The sequence below is a fragment of the Taudactylus pleione genome, unplaced genomic scaffold (assembly GCF_031769625.1).
Source record: "Taudactylus pleione unplaced genomic scaffold, aTauple2 ptg000579l, whole genome shotgun sequence".
Classification (NCBI taxonomy): Eukaryota; Metazoa; Chordata; class Amphibia; order Anura; family Myobatrachidae; genus Taudactylus; species Taudactylus pleione.
Genome location: NW_028284981.1, coordinates 1,372,641 through 1,392,776, shown reverse-complemented (window position 1 = coordinate 1,392,776; position 20,136 = coordinate 1,372,641). Strand labels below are relative to the sequence as shown.

The 20,136-nt window shown below is 48.1% G+C and overlaps 1 protein-coding gene across 1 annotated transcript in view; it reads right to left on the bottom strand.

The window, feature by feature from the left end:
• The window catches only part of AIF1L (allograft inflammatory factor 1 like), a 67,711-nt gene extending 48,424 nt beyond the window's left edge, over positions 1-19,287 (bottom strand). The window contains exons 1-2 of the mRNA XM_088453484.1: positions 19,148-19,287; positions 18,837-18,898 (exon numbers count right to left, since the gene is read on the bottom strand). Coding sequence (XP_088309610.1) covers positions 18,837-18,898; positions 19,148-19,172 — 87 coding nt within the window. The 5' untranslated portion in view covers positions 19,173-19,287. The remainder of the gene's footprint in view (positions 1-18,836; positions 18,899-19,147) is intronic.
• Positions 19,288-20,136: the final 849 nt, after the last annotated feature.

Genomic DNA, 20,136 nt, shown 5'->3' with positions numbered 1-20,136 from the left:
CTGCCTGTGTTTTAAAGAAGTATCCTCTTCTTATAAGACGTGATGATGTCATTCCTCTAAAGGGTTAATCAGACGCTCACCGATAGCTGCTGCTATCTAGGGACTGAAATATTGACTTAGAAACTTTAGTAGTGCGAGTTTTCCGGTAAAACGTTTTCAGTTTTAGATTGTTGACTCAGACGCGCAAAGTTGCACATGCATCCCACATTATACTGAATTGCTGTTATCTAATTGCTGGTTACTGTATATGCTACTGTGCTGCGGCCTGCAGCTGTACACCACTATCTCAGGGACCAGCGCAACAGCAGGCACAGGGACCTGACGCAGCAGGTACATACCTCCCAACTGTCCAGATTTAAAGAGGATAGTCCCATATTGAGGGGCCTGTTCCACTGTCCTGAGAGTAACATGATTCCCAGTTTTGGTGGGACAGTCACGATTTGCAGATTTGTATTGAGACACCCACACGCAGCTTTGCAAATCCAACGGAGGCGACGGACCAGTGTCTTTTCCCACCACTCCGTTACCTCCCACAAACGCTCCCTGAGTGCCAAACATGCTGCAAGTGACTACGATTATGTACCTTCAGACGCATGTCCAGACGGCCGATAATCAACTGCGCAAACTTCTGCATAGTATACAACTCTATACCGGGCACCATGTTTCCTTGGCACAACTTAGGCCCCTTAACACCAATTGAGCATCATTTAAATGCCACAGTCTGAGTCTTGCTGCTGACCACGTGCATCCCTTTATGGCCACAGTCTACCCAGGCCCACCAAGAGCCGTGCCAGGCCCCGGTAAAAAAAGGGGGCATGGCCCAATCGTGGTGGGCGTGGTCACACCCCTTAGGTTAAAAAAAATGTTTTGCATGGTGAGGGGGGCGCAGTGAGCCCCCTTGGCCCGGCGCATAACCAGTGGGGGCGTGATAAGCTTGATCGCTCCCCCCACAGGCATAGGAGACTGCTGTGCCTGCTTCTTAGCACAGCAGCGTGTGCTGGGCTGCTGTGATGTAAGAAGGGGGGAGCGGTGCTGGACCCGGACCCCCGCCGGGCCCCTCCAGCAAGCTCGGGCCAGGGAAATTAGTACCCGCTCCCCCCCCCCTCTCGGCGCTCCTGAGTCTACCCACCTTCTAATGGTTAAAGAAGCATAACGCGCCATGGGGAAGATGTACAGTATGAAGATGCGATAACTGTGAAATCAGTAACTGCGCACGTTATGTGTTGTAGGTATCGCTTCCTCATATGTAATAATGCAGTGAAGTGATCATTATCGGTGCCGCTGTACCTAGATAGGGTGCCATCTGGTGTGGCAATGTATGAATGGTTTGTGGCACTGACCGTGCCGACAACTGCAGCTATCGATTTCGACAGCTGCAGCTGTTGTTGCCGCACCACAGCACTCTCCCTGGCTGCCCGGAATATGCAGCCAGGGACCGTGTTAACTAACGGCATGAGTGCCGGTGGTGGTTTCTGGCCGGCGTTTCACTAATTCACTGCAAGCGCCAGTCAGATGCCGAAAGGGAGGGTGCGATTCACCGGGCAGGTGTATTATCACTCTTTGGCAAACCTAATAATAATACATGCGGCCGGTGCCTGGACCCACTTCACTGCGATAATAGGCAAAGCAGGTCCAGACATTTGCCACCCATTAGCCGCCCGGTCAAACATCTCCCCCAATGTCACGAAGCACACAGCATCTCAAGCTGGTTCTGTGAACATGATAATGAGATCAGTGTACTGTACGTGTGTGTGTGTCTGTGTGTGTATGCGCCATAGTTGCCTACCCTCCCGATTTGGTCGAGAGCCTGCCGAAAAACAAGTGCCGCTCCCGACCTCCGGGAAGGCGGGCAATCCTCCTTGCCACGGCGACGGCATATGCAGCTTGAGTACTCGCTAAGTGCGACGAGACTTGCAATTTCTGAGACAGGTTAGACCTGCTGTAATTCTGCGTTAGGGTCCGATGTTACCAATGTATACAAAGGATTGCGAGGTCTTACGGATGCGTGAAAATGGTAGTGGGCGTTTCTATGCTGGCTGCGCAGTTGCAAACATTAGCATATTTTCGCAGCAGAACTGCTTGTATAATCGCAGCTGCTATAGCAATAGCGATCCGTAATGAATCCGGCCCTAAGATCAGTGAGATGGATGAACGATCCAACTGCAAAGATACAAAATAAGAGAGTTCCATTTTAATTCCTAGCAGATGACTGAAATACATCTGTTCGGCAGAACACTTGATTTATTTGACACTGTGTTATGCAATCTTCTACGAGGGAGAGCAGAGAAAATGACAGTATATTTTATTATGTATCTACATAAAATTCCTTATAATAAACAAGCCTAACACTGACACAAAGGTGAAGTATATAATGAAAGCATCACTGGTTAAAGTTGGGGTGGGCCCCTCAGCTGTTGTTGAACTACACATCCCAGCATGCCCTGCCACAGTTTTGCTAAAGGGTGAGCATGAATCATCGATGGTCGATGGCCACCCCTAGTACTGTGTAGAGCAGTGTTGACTAACCTTGACATTCCAGCTGTTGTGGAACTTTATATCCCAGCATGCCCTGCCACAGTTTTAGCATGCCCTAATAGCAAAACTGTAGCAGTGCATGCTGGGTTATGTAGTTCCATAACAGCTGGAGTGTCAAGGTTAGCCAACACTGGTGTAGAGTGACATGATGGGAGACAGAAGTCTCCTGCTTATTGTATAGCTGAATAAAGCTGCTCTAGCATCCTGCATGGAATCAGTATGATTCTAATCCCGACAGCAGCAGCCCAACAGAGGAGGAAATCCCGATCGTCCTTAGGGTAAGTATAACTAACCTAATTCCCCTCCCCCTAACCCTCCTTTAGGGGTGCTTAACCCTAACCTTCCCCCACCCAAGTGCCTAACCCCACTCTAAATGCCTAACCCTAACCTCCCCCCACCCAAGTGTCTAACTCTAACCCCCTCTAAGTTCCTAAACATAACCCCCCCTTCCCCGCAGCCTAACCCTCTGTCTCCCGGCGAGGGTGCCTAGCCCCAACCTCCCCCTGGGGGTGCCTAACCCTAACCCCCCCTTCCCCTAGCCTAACCCTAACCTCCCGGTGGGGTACCTAACCCTAAGTCCCCCCCGGGAGCTCGTAACCTAACCCTCCCCCCCCACGCGGCTGTCCGCTCCCATCGCCCGGCTTACCTTCCATCAGTAAGCCGGGTGTCGGGCTCCCGGGGTAGGTCTAATGACAGGCATCGAGATTTCGACTCCTGTCATTTGTACTTTGCCGGGATTAAGCAGTCGGAAAGCCGGCTTACCGACCGCTTCCCATTTTGCATTGTTACCTACAAGCAGCATACACTCACCGGCTAGTGAGATGTATAGGACCTCGTTCCGCTCAAGCTTCGCTCCAGTATCGGTGTACATGTAACAGTGAGAACGGCTGTACCTATTATCTATCAATAAACCAACACTACTGGTTAAGTAACTGGGCTGTTCTTAGTTTGAGTCATACGATGGTGTGGGCCTATATAACTCTGCAGTATCAACACCTGCACACACATAATTTCCAACAGGTATATAGTACCCAGACACCCTGAGCAGCATACAGACGCGTACAGCTTCTCTGTACCTCTCTGTTGTTGCTACACTCAATGGACCTGATTCAGACCCACTCGCAAGCGGCTGTCCGCTCGCAAGTGGGTCGATGTTATGGACTGAGCATGCGCACGACGGAGGGAGCTCCGTCGTGCGCATGCGCCAGACGCGACGAGCGAAGGAAAGTCCTTCGCTCGGTGTGTCCGATCAAAGGGGGCGTGCTGTCAATGTTGATTGACAGCACGCCCCCTTTGGTAGGCGTTCCGGGGGCGTGCCTCCCTGACGGGGGCGTTCCTAAGGGAACGCCTCCCGTCAAAAGCCGGCCCACTGACATCACTAGTGATGTCAGTGGGAGTGATTTTGGCTCTGATAGAGCCAAAATCACTCCGGAGCTTGCGATTGAAAACCTCAACCGCAGGCTCCGGCTCGCAATTTCGATGGTCGCGATGGTCACGACCATCGCGGCCATCAAAATGCACGCTCGTATAGCCTGTGGGTTGTGACCCACAGCTATACGAGCGTCCAGGAGGACGCTCCATTTTCATGGAGCCCGGCCCTCATTCAGAGCGTGCGCTCTGCTCAGAGCGTACGGCTCTGAATGAGGGCCAATGTCATGCCTACAGAATGCTGTGGCCTCTTGTTTGTGCGATGTGTCAAAATGTAACCAAGTAAATTTTAATTCCTAATGTCCCGTACAGAAGAGAACGTGGTGAGAAGGTACATTTTCAGGGTTGCTCCTCTGCAAAAGCACAAGAACTTTGTATCGGCTCAGAGCTTGTGGAGATCCGATCTCACCGTAAACGTGTAATCAGACAGAACATTTCCCATACTCAGAGCAGCGTGCAATAAAAATAAATCCATTCTTAAAAAAAACAAAACAGGGCAGCGCGCCCTTCATGCAAATTCACAACCAGCTTGTACTCTATAGGAAGGGGATATGAAAAACATGACGTACCTCCCCGGGCTGGCTGCTTGTGATTGGCTGGCTGTGTCGGGGAGTTCTGTTGACTGTTGCATTTTCTGTTATGTTAATATATATATATATATATATATATATATATATATATATATAGTGTATATATATATATAAACATACATACATACATACATACATATATAATAGATTCAAAAATAAAATTATTTATTTTAAATGTAATATATATAATAAATTAAAAAATAATTAAATACTTTATTTTAGATTTAATATAATGGCAGACAAGGTTTTAGTAGATTCTCCTAAAATTATCCCCAACCCTCACAGCCCCGGTGGTGGTGGTGGTGGTGGTGGTGGAGGGTCAGAAAAAGCCCCATTATTAGCCAGCATGCCAGTGGTCTTCTTTTGGAAGGTTACCATACCCACACCAGCCCTGCGATGCTCGGCTGATTTTCACTATAGCATGAGGACCCCCCTCCCTATTATAGTGGAAACCAGGCGTCTAGCGCAAGTGCTAGTTGAGAATTGTGGGGGAGACACAGGGTCTTACTTTAATGCCGGGTGTACCCGCTATGTTGTCAGCAGCCCGTCCATCTGACCTGCATGCAGGTATGCCGGGCGATATAGTCAGTGCCGAATGCAACATGGCCCCCTCCGTTGTTCCATCGCTGCCGGCATTGGCAAGTGTTTATGCACTTTGCTGATGCCGTCACCCCTGCTGGGTCCCGCCGCGAACGCCATCGTGCTGGGTACATATTGAGTAGTGTGTTTAAGTCGCACGCAATGTCAGACACAGCTGAGCGATTATTTTCTACTGCACGTGTCTAAGCTGCAATACGCTTGCGCCCAGAGTCCGTGTGCACAGAGCCTGAGATGTGCAGTCTCAGAAATGTATGGAAAATGTATACGGCGTCCCTGGGAGGTGACAATGTGCAGCTGCACAGAGATGGTCCATCATATGGGCGTGCTATGGGAGCGTCGCAGGAGTGTCGCTGAACTGGTTGCAAACTCCGACACCTAATCGCTCAGTTTGGATGCCATACTCTGATGGAAAGTCTTCACCTAACAACATGAGGCTGGTGCAAGGTTTGATTAAGAGAACGATGGTGTTGTCTAGAGATGCACCAAGCGATATTTAAGCACCTAAAGACGCTAAAGGGGCCGTCTCAGTCCTTGCACATTCTGACGCACGATTGTACACCAGGGAATTGCTTGTAGCGACGCAAAAGATGCGCTCACTCCCAGATTCAGCCCCACAACGTTTTTATTTTTAATGTTTTCTTTTTACTGCACAGCCTTTTTTTTTTTTCTCTAAAATTGTGTCACGACCCATTTTTATATTCTTCCTAGTCTGTGGCCATAGTGGATCATCTGAGTATCAACCTATTCATTTATTTGACCATGCTCATAGCAACCAATCAGCTTCTGGATGTCATTTTATAGAATGTACTAAATAAATAATAGCTGGAAGCTGATTGGTTGCTAGGGAAAACATCTCCACTTGTCTTCTTTAAAGGATTTCATACGTTTCCCCCTCATTTATGCCACTTTCAGATCAAAATGCCGGGTCCACCCTGGATTTTGAACACGGGTCCAACCCGGATGCTTCTCGGCTCAGACCGCTTTCAGACAGGTGACTTATTCCCGGGTTGGCCATGTCACTGCACACGGGTGCAGAGCTGGTGCTTGGTGATGAGATCATCTCCAAGCGCTGGCTCTTCCTATGCTGTAAATGGGTCCCAGGTCGAATGACCTGTGTTACCTGTCTACACTGCACTATGACCCGGGTAGATCATGGGTTCTAAGTAAACCTTGTTATTACTCGGGTTGAAATGTCGACCCGGGTTTTTTTTAAGGACCCTTTCAGACTAAGCAAAATCTCGGGTTCACGGGCAATAACCCGGGATTTTGCTGCTAGTCTGAAAGGGGTATACAACTGCATCAAACACACTGGGACTGATGCAGAATGAATTACGGAGCTGCGATCGCAATAGCGAACATTAATGAATCAGGCCCACAGTCCATTAATCGGTATGTAAACAAATGCAATATGACCGTGTGCAGGGCCGGCTGTGGGAGGAGCCGCGCCCTGTGCAGACCGAGACTGAGGCGCTTGGTAACCCTGCACGCAGCCTTACCACCCGTGACCATTGTCACACCCCCTTAATGATGCTATTTGGGGGCGTGCCCATATGGCACACCTCCTGTTTAACGTCAGGTTGGGGGCGAGCCCAGCACTCTGTCAGTAGCTGGGCTGCCCCCAGCCTTCTTCCTGCACTGAATGGATGCCGCGTTCATGCCCCCATTCCTCTTCTACGGGGTCCGGCACCACCGCGCAGCTGCGGCGGTGGGGGTGCCCAACTTTCCGACCGCCCGCGGGACACTTCGGCCCGCGGGTGAAACAGCGGGGCAGTGCCCGAAAAACGGGACTGTCCTTCTGAAATCGGAATGGTTGGGAGGGGTGCACCCTCTATGGATTGGCGCCCCTGTTCGGCCGCACTGGTCGAACGTGCCTTAAGCCAGCCCTGACTGTGTGCCTACTCTAGTTGGACAATACCAATGGATGCTTACTGACAATACAACTATAAACTGTCCTGCTCACGTCTCAGTAATATGTCTCCGTTTAGTACTTTTATAAGTGTGTGTTTGTTTTTAATTAAATGCAATCAGTCGCAAGCACCTGACAGGCCCTTGTATGTCTGATTAATTAAACACTAACACAACGAGATCAGTGATATTATATTATCATAATAATATGCCTCACACCTGTTTTATCCCTGAAGGAAAAAAAGAGAAAAAAATAGAGTTCTAAACTTCACCAACATCGCTGTCAGCACAGAAAACTGATTTATATATTGTCAGTGATATTGTAATACTTTAGGACTCACAGGGCTCTATTTACTACAATCCGCATATTGAATGCGGATTGTAGTGTGATATTACCGAGTGAATTCGCATTGCGAATTCAGGCAATATCACAGGGATTTACTATAAATCCCTTGCAGGGACAGAGCTTGCGATAAAGCTCTGTCCCTGCGGATCCCATCCGCACTCTAGTCGCGGTATTTTCGGAAAAAATACCGCGACTAAGAGCCTGCGCTGCTACCCCCCAACAATGCTAAGCCCCGCTCCCCACGATCGTGGACCCCCGCGACCCCCCCCCCCCCTCCCTTCATTACACTTACCTGCATCCTCCTGGCCTCCGGTGATCTTCTCCGGGCTTCCCGATCAGGTGATCTCCCATACTGCACTGGGGCCCGATCACCTGATGACCGGGCCGCAGTGCACTGTGGGAGACCAGCTGACCGGAGAGGAGCCATCACCGGAGGCCTGATCACCAGTCCCTGGATTTAGGTAAGTAAAAAAAAATGTTTCAATTTTTTTTTTTCTTTTTTTTACAGCAATCAGCTTGCGGTCTGTTTAGACCACATAGCTGATTACTGGTACCGGCTCCCGCCTCTGCTCTCCCCGTTAGAGCAGAGTGGGAGCCCGGTAACCGGGGGAGACCCTGGATAACGCCACCTCCAGGTGGCGTTATTATCACAGGGCTTCCCCCGGTATTTTTTTACAATTTATTTTTAGTAACTCTGGTCGGATCACATTTTCCATTACAATTATGGGAAATGCGATCTGCTTTACTAAAAATAAGTGATACCTAGGGGTTGGAGTAGAATTTTACGAATTCTACTCCAATTGCCCTGTAATAACTATAGGTGATACTAAAATAATGTGAAAAGGGTGTGAAAACAACCTTTTCACATCCTCTTCACATTATTTTAGTATCACCTAAAGTTACTACAGGGCAATTGGAGTAGAATTCATAAAATTTTACTCCAAGCCCTAATTATCACTTATTTTTAGTAATCAGATTGCATTTCCCATAATTGTAATGGGAAATGTGATCCGACCAGAGTTACAAAAAATAAATTGTGAAAAAATTACGGGTGAAAGCCCTGTGATAATAGCGCCACCTGGAGGTGGCGTTATCCAGGGTCTACCCCGGTTACCGGACTCCTGCTCAGCTCTAACGGGCAGAGCAGAGCCCGGAGCCGGCCCCAGTGATCAGCTGTGTGGTCTAAACAGATCACACGCTGATCTCTGCTAAATAAAAAAAGAAAAAAAAAATTACCTGGGTCCAGGGACCGGTGGACGGGGCTCCGGTGATGTCTCCCCTCCGGCCAGCTGGTCTCCTAGCCTGCACTGGTGCCCGGTCGTCACCTGACCAGGTCCCAGTGCAGAATGGGATGTCAGTTGACCGGGGCCACGGAGGACATCACCGGAGCACCGATGACTGCAGGTAAAGGGGCCTATCCATTAGCAGATGTTTTTCTGAGTGATGAAAGACAAAAGATATCCCTTGAAAATTCCGGTGGCTGTGCTGAACGATATCTGTCATGTACATGACAGATTTTGGCAAACGATGAACGATATTGCATGGCATCATTCAGGGAGTGGATTTTTTTTCTCTGCAGCGCTCTGTAGCTGCTGCTAATATCTTTCGTCGTTCGTCGTTTACCGCATATAAACTGCACGATATTGCTAATATCTGGCAGCGATATGAGATAATTGACCAACATGTTGGAGAGATGAAAGATTCAATTTATCGGCCTTGGGAGTGCGCATCTGTCATCGTTCAGGGCCTATCCATAGCAGATAAATTGAACGATTGAACGATATATCGTTCTATCGTTCAATTTATCTGCTAATGGATAGGCCCCTTAAGTGTAATTAAGGGAGTGGGGGGTCGCGTGGGTCCGCGGGTGGTGAGGCTTATTGCCGCGGGGCGGGGCTTAGCGATGGTCGGTCAGCGCATGCGTCGGCACTTGTCACTTTTTGCGAAAATACCGTGATAAGTTTGCGGGGCAGATTAGCAGAGACAGAGCTTTAGCGCAAGCTCTGTCCCTGCAAGGGATTTGTAGTAAATCCCTGTGATATTGCCTGAATTCGCAATGCGAATTCAGTCGGTAATATTACACTACAATCTGCATTACAAATGCGGATTGTAGTAAATAGAGCCCTAAATGTATACAAGTATACAAAGAGCCCTTTTGTTTACATATTCTCTATAAGGTAAAAAAAGTGTGTACGCCCGTTTTCTTTAATGACCCCTGTACGTCATTTAGATGTCGAGCGTAGCGCACGGAAGGGGTGAAAGGGAGAAGTTCTGGACAGTTTTGGTCTGCCCAAGTTTCAGGCTTCCTAGAACACTTCCTAGAAACACTTTCACAAAGTACAAAATACATCTTTGTTGCAGTCGCGCCAAAAAGCCCCTCTCGGAGCGCCTGGCCCTGTGAGACTCTGCTAGCGCTGGGCATCTTTTTTGCGTCTTTTATTTGCAATGCAATGTGAATGCAATGTGACTAGAACACACCAGCAGACTGTGCTGCTTCATTTATATGAGACACTTGAATCTGTATACAAATTGCTACAATGTAGCGGCCGCAGCTTTTTTCATTCCAAGTTCCGTTGTGCTTCATATACAGACTCCGGTGCTCACAGATATACGAGCGTCACATATCACATTAATCAGCACAGTCTGCTGGTGCGTCCTTGCCGCATCGCATTGTGACTTAGAAAAAAAAAAGACGCCCGACACTAGCAGAGTCTCATGAGACCTGGGCCCTCATTCAGACCCGCTCAAAATTCTCTCCGCCGGGGCTCGCTACAAACGGGACCGCTGTTGATGTTGATCGACAGCTCGTCCCGTTTTGTAGGCGGGGAAGGGGGGGTGGCTGGCCAAACGGAGGCGTGCCCAAAGGAATGCCTGCCGTTTGGGGGCCGCCCTACTGACATCACGAGTGATGTCAGTAGTGAGCTTCTGGCTCTATTAGAGCCGAAAGCTCACTGGGGCTTGCGGCAGACGAGACCCTACCACAAGGGTCTCGTCGCAAGCCCCGATGGTCGCGTTGGTCACCCACAGCTTAGCGAGCGGCCAGGAGGCCGGCATTAAAAAAAAAAAACCATCCGTCCTCATTCAGAGCGAGCGGTCGCTTTTTGCGAGTGGCTCTGAATGAGGGCCCTGGTGCATACTTACCGACTTGTATTTTCTGCTCCCTGGGAGATGCCCGGAGAACAGACACAGCTGGCCACTTTGGGGGGGGGGGGTGTTGACGGGTTCCTATGTCATTCGGCTAAGTGACGCGTTTTTGAGTCCTTTAGCTGCGCCCTCTCTATATGGAGCCGCGATTCACGCCATTTATACCGCGATTCCCAGCAATTATCTCCCCAGTGGGGGAGGTGCGGAAGATCCAAATACTCTTCCAGGGGTGCGGGGGGACTCCCCGAAAATTCGGGAGCCTCCTGCAGCTTCCAGGAGAGTAGGTAAGTATGACCTGGCAAGTGGCGCTGCGTGGCATACTGAGGCTAGATATATCAGGACACGTCTGTAAGTAATGATGTGATTACATTTCTTCGGTCATAATACCATCACACTACATATATATTATATTCATTTCTGAAAATGACGTAAGTATATTCACCCAAGATATATTTATTGTATTTTCTAGCATAAGAAATAATGATAATGATAAGGCTCTCCTTATACCAAGGTCGTACTGGCAGCGTGCACAGGAGCACGTGAGTTAACCAGACTGACACTGTGACGTGTAAAAGATCCGTAATCTGCATCTCTTGGATCCCAGCCCACGTCTGTTATGTATCCGATGCCACTGATTCATGTTACTCTAAGCAGTGTGTTAGCCGTATAGTATGATAATTACCGTAATCACTGTGATTAACAGCGAGCATTTATACCAATTCAGCTGTGGGGAAATAGCGTATTGTGCAACGATTACTAATTCTGCTCTACGGTGAATGAGATGAACTTCTCATTAACCCAAATACACCCAAGTAACAGGAGGAGGAAGGAGAGGCAGCTAAATCCCTATTATATTGTAGTCACGTGAATGCCAAGAAAACACACTTAGGTAAACAATTAAAGTTTATGACTGTATTTTACATGCAAAGAAGCCGCAGTTTATTAAATATCAAAAGAAGCTAAAAAGATTTTAAAACAGGCACTTGTAATGCCATAGTGCCATGTCTGTCTGTCTATCCATCTATCTACAGATGTGTCCACATACATCTATCCTCCGTGCACTACAAGTCTGTATGTAAAATGTTAATGCAGCATCTATCTTTCCATCTATTCACTTTTCCATATCTATCTATCTATTTATCTATCTATCTATCTATTTATCTATCTATCTCATATCTATTTATCTATCTCATATCTATCTCTCTATCTATTTATCTATTCACTTTTACATATCTATCTATCTATCTATCTATCTATCTATCTATCTATCTATCTATCTATCTATCTATCTATCTATCTATCTCATATCTGTCTATCTATCTCATATCTATCTATCTATCTATCTATCTCATATCTATATATCTCATATCTATCTATCTATCTATCTATCTATCTATCTCATATCTATATATCTCATATCTATCTATCTATCTCATATCAGGCTTGCCTACCCTCCGGATTTGGCTGGGAGCCTCCCGATTTTCGTGTGCCGCTCCCGGCCCCCCGGAAAGGCAGGCAAGCCTCCCGGAAGCCTCCGACCCTCCCGTCCTCCCCCCTGAAAAGACTAGAAATCCCCGCAATGGGGGAGCCGGTGACGCGATTCGTGCTGAATCGCGGCCCCGCCCCCTGCTTCACAATGCCGAAACTAACGGCATTGTGAAGAGCGGCGGAGCCACGATGACGCAATCATGCGGCACCGGCTCCGACTCCAATGTGCCACCAATTGGCTGGCCCGCCCCCAATGACCGGCCCCGCCCCCCGCTGTTAGCCGACAATCAGCTCCCTCCCGGAAGGCTGGAGCTGATTGTCGGCAAGTATGTCTCATATCTATCTATCTCATATCTATCTATCTATCTATCTATCTATCTATCTAATGTCTATCTCTATCTATCTATCTCATATCTCTCTATCTATCTCATTTCTATCTATATCTATCTATCTATCTATCTATCTATCTATCTATCTATCTATCTATCTATCTATCTATCTATCCATTTTTACATATCTATCTATCTATCTATCTATCTCATATCTATCTATCTATCTTATATCTATCTATCTATCTATCTATCTCTCTATCTATCCATTTTTACATATCTATCTATCTATCTATCTATCTATCTATCTATCCATTTTTACATATCTATCTATCTATCTATCTCATATCTATCTATCTATCTTATATCTATCTATCTATCTATCTATCTCTCTATCTATCCATTTTTACATATCTATCTATCTATCTATCTATCTATCTATCTATCTAGTCTCCCTCTATGGCTGAGTCCTCCCATCTGTCCTGGACTCTGCTGCCCCCGCTGTCACTATTACCCTACAAACTACCCTCCCCCCCCCAACCATTTACTCTCCACTCTAATCCACTTTCTCCATAAATGTTCTTCTGCTCTCTCACCGACTTTCTCCATTTTAAATGAATTCTCTCTTTCTATAGCTCCCTACTTCACATCCCTCATTTCCTCCCAGTGCAGGCCGCTTTCAGCCTCCTCCTCCTATCCATCCTTTCCCCATTCCCTCCATCTTTTTCAGGAGTGCCAATCTTGTCTTCTTTCTCTCATGTCTGAAGGCCTGAAGTCCATGCCCTTCTCTCCTCCCTCCTTCTGCCCCCCTAGACCCTATACCCTCTCACTCCTCCAATCTCTCTCTCCTGATGCCTGCCCAAACTTTCCCTCTCCTCTACTAACTTCCCTTCCTTATTCAAACATGTCCTGGTCTCCCCCATGCTTAACAAACCCTCCCGTGACCCTTGCTCCCTCTCCAACTACCGGCCGGCGGGCACACTTTGCACTTCTGTACAGTACGGGTGGCAATGGGCCAATTAAAAGGGCTGTCGGCATGCCCTGCTGGGTACATGGTCATATTCCCCGGGGGGTTGGTTAGAGGTACTGAAATTCAAAACCACCCCAAATTCTGCTCCCCAAAACCATCCCTGCGTTGGCAAACGTACAAGTTTTGCGCATCTCGCTTCTGAAGACAGGAGCTATATTTCCTTGTCTCACAATTTTCCCAAGGACATGGAGCAGCCGCCCGGATCACCCATGCCTGGTCCGGTCCTGCTCTATGAATACAGAGGGGCCTATTCATCAACACTAAAATAACGGTTTGAAGGACATTTTCCTTAATTACCGTTTTTTTTAGTATACATACTTGCCGACCATCAGCTCCAGCCTTCCGGGAGGGAGCTGATTGTCGGCTAACAGCGTGGGGGCAGGGCCGGCCACTGGGGGCGGAGCCGGGGGCTGGGCCGGCCATTTGGTGTCACATTGTGGCGGAGCCGGACGATTGCGTCATCGTGGCTCCGCCCCCTCTTCACAATGCCGTTATTTTCGGCACTGTGAAGCAGGGGGCGGGGCCACGATGACGCGATTCAGCGCAAATCGCGTCACCGGCCCCCTTTCTGTGGGGGTTTCTAGTTTTTTCAGGGGGGAGGTTGGGAGGGTCGGAGGCTTCCGGGAGGCTTGCCTGCCTTTCCAGGGGGCCCGGGAGTGGCACCCGAAAATCGGGAGGCTCCCGGGCCAAATCGGGAGGGTAGGCAAGCCTGGTATACAGTAACACACTTAACACAGGAGATATCACTGATATCTCCTGGTTAAGTCCGTCTGCTTTATTTGCCACACTCCCCATACATTAGTACATTAGTTTGGGGATGTAGAAATTAGGCTATTCATCAAATTCAGAAAATTATGTATTTTCGGAATTTGATGGTGTTACTATACGCCACTCTCAGGTGGCGTACAGCGGGCCATACTTACCTGCTTTCAGCGTGAGCAGGTCCCTTCGTCTCTCCCTGGTCCCTCCTCCGGCTGCTGCTCTGACACAGACTATGTTCTCCCAGCAGAACATTAATAAAAAAAAAAAAACATAAAAAGCCAATAAAGTGTTTTTAAAAAAAATTTATAAAATCTTCAGATGGGAGGTCGGGGTCCGTGGCTGCAGCCTGTGACAGGCGGCCTGGTAGGTGGGAGAGGGGAGCGGAGGCAGGGGTTGGGGGTGGCGGACGGACACAGAATTACCGCAGCTATAATCAGCGCGGCGCATGCGCTGCTTTTGTGAACGTAACGTCGCATACGCAGCACCGATTACAGCTGCGGTAAGTTATAGTAGAGAGGGAAAAGTATCTATTTTCTGAAAAGCTGTCATCACAAAAATGACAGCTTTTCGGAATAGATATGATGAATTGCTCCGGTAATTAGGTAGAACTCCATGCAAGTTCTAAACCTAATTACCTCCATCGATTTTTTTCTAGTAATGATGAATAGGCCCCAGAAACATAATCTCTGCACATGCTGGTTTCAAACTTATATCATAACCTTTCCCCATCCACAAATAAAACTGTTTATTCTTGTTGTCAAAGATCCAAACAGCAGGCACTCAAACCGCAAGTCTTCTTATACAATACATTAGTGGCTGCCCAAATGCAGGTTCCTATCCAATCCTGAACAATATTATACAGCAACATAGGGAACAGTAACTTTGCAGATGTGTCACAAACGTATCAGTGACATTATAAGAAACCACAACCTAAACCAATATGGTTGGTAAAAGCTGATTATGACACAGGGCTGATGTCGAGTGACCATTATATTAATTGGTTTCAATAGACAGAAACGTGTAAGTGGGATGCATTACGGATGCAACGTCCGGAGAGGCGGGAGGGAGGTATGAAGGGACATTCTCACTTAGACAAGGTTCAGACCAGCAAATATGTGCATTTACGCCTAGTTTTACGCCCCATAGGAGGCGTATATTTTGTATTTTGCCCCTGCTGCAGGGTATATCAAATACACACTGAGGATGATGTATAATAAACGAGGCGCATGCTCTGCCAGTCCCGACAAGAATTCATCTCGAGATGTGGACGGTTCTGCTTATACGCCAAAAATATTTATTACTGGGTTTTAGATGCTTATCACGGCAATAAGAAATTAAGGGGTCTATGGGGGTCATTCAGACCTGGTCGTTAGCGCCGATGCACTCGGACCGGGTCGATGGCCCCCCACAGAGCATGCGCACGACGGCGCATGCGTGAGACCCGCTACGACCGACAGCGGCGGTCGTAGCGGGTCTCGATCCAAAGGGGGCGAGCTGTCGATGTTGATTGACAGCTCGCCCCGTTTGGAAGGCGGGCCGGGGGGGTGGCAGCCCAAACGGAGGCGTTTCCATGGGAACGCCTACCGTTTGGGGGCGGCCCCACTGACATCACTAGTGAGCCCGTATATGGGAGACGATCTCTGCAATGTGCTAAGAGTAAATAGATCACTAATCGCTAGATGAGATCACCTTAGTACCTACTATAGTTCGGGAGCCAGCTGCGTTGCTGTGCATGTTCAGCCATCAGACCACGCATGTGTGAGCAGCCATTGCCGGGGAGAAATCCCACAGATCCCTATGCTGGTAAATTTTGCAATCTGCTGCCCGTAGGCTACAAAGGTTAACCCCATCTGAAGAGCAATTTGGCATTTTAGCAGCCCCCATAGAAATATGTGGGCTGCCTCTGATATGGCGAATGGGGGATCGCAGCAGATATCAAAGATATCTACAACGATCCGCCGTACATATATATATGGGTGCTACTTAATACTTGCAACAGGATGAAGTTACCAATCTGGCGGCTGGGATGCCCGCGCCGGAATCCCGACAGCAATCGAAATCCTGGCGCCAGAATCCTGATCGCCAGTATCCCGACAGTAAGTATTAGGGTTAGGTTTAGGGTTAGGCACTAGGGGGAGGGTTAGGGTTAGGCTGGGAGGGGGGGGGAAGGGTTAGGCTGCGTGGGGTTACGGCTGCGGGAGGGGAGGGTTAGCCTACTTACCTTCAAGGAGTCTGGATTCTGATTGTCGGGACGCTGTTGGTATTCTGACCTCCAGCTTCTCGACTGCCGGGATCCCGTACCCAACCCCTTGCGACTACCCCCCAAAAATGTTGTGTGTTTTTTTTGGGGTGGAAATACCACAAATATTCTTTGATATATAAAGTACGGGAATTGGTATGAAATACCGCCGGCCGATTCCCGTCAGCGGCAGCCCGACAGGAGCAGAGTGCGACGCAGCGGAAGCCCGACAGCGCTGGAAATCGCGATCGTGGATAGGTAAGTATCCACTAACCTAACCCCCCTAACCCTAACCCTCCTTAGGGGTGCCTAACCCTAACTTCCCCCCAAGTGCCTAACCCTAATCCCCCCTCTAAGTGCCTAACCCTAACCACCCCCTTCCCCGCTGCCTAAACCTAAGTCCCCCGGGGGGTGCCTAACCCTAAGTCCCCCCCGGGGGTGCCTAAACCTAGCCTAACCCTAACCCCCCCGGGGGGGTGCCTAACCCTAAGTCCCCCCCGGGAGCCCTAAACCTAACCCTCCCCCCCCGCGGCTGTCCGCTCGCGGTGCCTGGCATCACTACGATCGTGATGCCAGGCGCCGGTCTCCCGGTGTCGGGGAAATGCGGGTGTCTACATCTAGACGCCCGGCATTTCACCCTTGTCGGGATAAGACAGTCGGGAAGCCTGCTGCCAGTATTTAGGCAGCCGGCTTCCCGATTGCCTCCCAAAGTACGTCCCTAGTTGTGATATTGAAAATAGTCATTACTACAGCTGATCGTGTTTGAGCCTCCTGTCTCCTTTCTCCCAGGTACTACAGCATTTATCTTACATTGCGGTACATGTCATATAGTTAGTGTCACGGTGCTGTACATCGCTCACAGGGCAGTATGTAGAATAACAACAGTATACAGTAATAACACCATAGACCTAGGTTCGAGACGCCCGGCACAACTAAGTTGCTCCGAGAGAGAAATGTTGTGTCTTATTGCCATCACAGATGCAGCGAAACACCACTCGCAATGTACTGCAGACGCTGGGCTGGGACTTTCATTGCACAGGAAATAGTTTTAAACACGTGCAAAGTCGCAGATGAAGCACAACGGAACTTGGCGTGAGAAAAAGCCATGTCCGCTACACCGTAACACTTCGTATACAGATTCAGACTCATTCTGTACAAATGTCGCACATCGGTGTAATATAGCAAAGTAGTTTTTTCGCACCCAGTTGTTTTATTTATGCGGATAAGATGCACATTTTCAGCTAAAAAGACGCTCGGCCGAGTCTCCTGGGTCCTGGCGCGCGGAATGGGGCTGTTTGCCGGGACTGAAGCCACAGTGTGTGAGGATACATTAATAGGTATAGAAGCGCACTGCTTGGGTTTGGCCCCTAAAGCAGGCACACTCCACATGCGTTTCACCTTTGATGACAACCCTATATCTTTCCTCCAGTCATTATTTCAGTGATAAAGGTCCTGGTGGCTTGTCCTATTGTTCCCTGCACTTTCACTACAACTACTGCATGTCCTTGATCAAACCAAGAATGTGATTCCCAGCCCTGAACAGACTGAAGGAATGTTGTACAGCCACAAAGAGACCTGAAATTCCTCCAGTACAGCTCAGAGATCATCGGTAACATCTCTATGACTGGCTAGAGGGTCCCAGAAACAGGGGGAGTCAGTCATCCCAAAACAAGTAGCACAGATAAAAGTGGCCAGCAATCTGCTTGGCATAAACTCTCTGCTTCACCATCACTTGTATATATCATCGTTCTAACAGCGCAGGAACTAGTGCTCTCTCCTTTCCACCTAATCAAACCAGAAGTGAAAAGAGAAGTTGCACAAAGAGGAATTTCCCTGCTTGATTAATAGTTCTGGGTCTATTCTCTGCTTGTGCAAGTGACCCCCAACACTCTGACAGTGGTTTATTCACACAGCACTGAATAAAGTCCAGAGATAAGACAGGAAGGAATGTAACTATACACAACACATAAACACTAACAGATCAGCCATAAACGACAGTAATTCTAGTCAAATAAAACAATTATAGTTCCCCTTTTGTCAGGGAATCGTGACTATTTTACTTTGGATTATAACTTATTGTAGTCTGAGAAGCGACTGGCCTTACAGATAAAGAACAATACGAGTGAGCTGTTAACGGTTCATTTAAATATAATGTGTAGACAGTAATTCTTCACTGCCACAACAAAACTGCACAGGTTAGACACTGATAACTAGTTGTTGTGAGACTACAAGTTCCAGTGTGCCGTCGCTGACACTTGTAGTTCCACAACACAGGGGAGCCACAGTGTGGCTAATGTGGTTAGTGAAGGCTAATGAATATAAGACCATTATGGATAGGAGTCAGAACAAGACTGGTGTAGCCAAGTCAACTTCTACAAAGTTAAAAAAAAAGTTTTACAAGAACTTCAAAGTGTAACCCGCCTGTTCCCCATCGTCTCACCTGGTTCACCTCTTCCAGTCGCATCTCCTGCTGCGCCTTTAGGATGCCGAAAGCTTTCCCACCTAGGGTAATTAATGACAACACAGAGACATTAGGAAATGTAATACCTTGGCGTAAATAATCAATGACTTTTCATTCCAGCAGAGGCTTTAATTCAGGGTAAGGGAGGACTATACATGTCATAACTGTCCTAAATAGACCTGGCTGGCAGCGATCGGTCTGCAGTGCAGTTCTCGCTGGCCAGAATTCATCTCACTTCTGTACTGTGACAAGTTGGGAGGTAGTAGGACTGCCTGGAAAGTTGGATTTACCTTGATTTCTGTTGTTGGATGTCATGGTGAGATCTGTGTCTGAGACTGCCTGCGAGAGATTAGCTCCTGAGCTGGTAGATGCAGATGCGTGTTTTCAGTCTCCTTACTCTCCTTGAGCAGATGGCTATGGGAAGCTGCTCACATTGGTTGTTTTTAAGCAGACCAGAGTAGTAAGCTCAACCCTTCTACGATCTTAATCATAGCTTTGTTTTCCTTGGCATTAACACAGCTCCCCCTGCTGGCGAAAGTGAGAATGCAGCTTGGGCCCAGCATTCCATTTGCTGACAGGACAAATTACATATCTAGTTTATGAGCAGTTGAACTTAAACACTGATATGGACATGGTTGGAATCAGGCCCGTGACCGCAGTGATGTGAGGCAGCAATTCTAGCCATTGTGCCACAGTGCTGCCTAATTAGTGTAACTTGTAATATCCATCAACTTCATAGTCAGTGACATAGAAGGGGAGACAGCAGAACTTTTACTCCACCATTTTTGTTCAACATATTCTTTATTATTTATTATTCTTTAGAATGTAAGCTCTCACAAGCAGGGCCCTCTTCCCTCATGTGCTTCTCCTTCCCTTACTTATACTATCATCTACTCCTAACTCCCCACAAGGGCACCCAGTTGTTTGCAGACGCTCTGCTGCTTATTTAAGTGTTATGCAGCAATGTTAATAAACCATATCCTTGTCCTGCATTGTTTGTACTGTTAATAACTGTTTTTCATGAATGCTCATTTGTTTATGTACTATGTAACATACTTGCCGTCTATCTGGCTGCTCCTTCCGGGAGGGAGCAGCCAGATTGGCAGAACAGGGGGCGTGGCCGGCAAAAGGGGGCGTGTCCATACGGGCTGAGGTTGTTTTGTGGGTGTGACAGGGGGCGGGGCCACACACATGTCATTTTGCCCCCCCCTCGCTACACAATGCCGAAAAAACAGGCATTGTGAGCAGGGGGCAGGAGGCGGGGCCAAAATGACGCGAT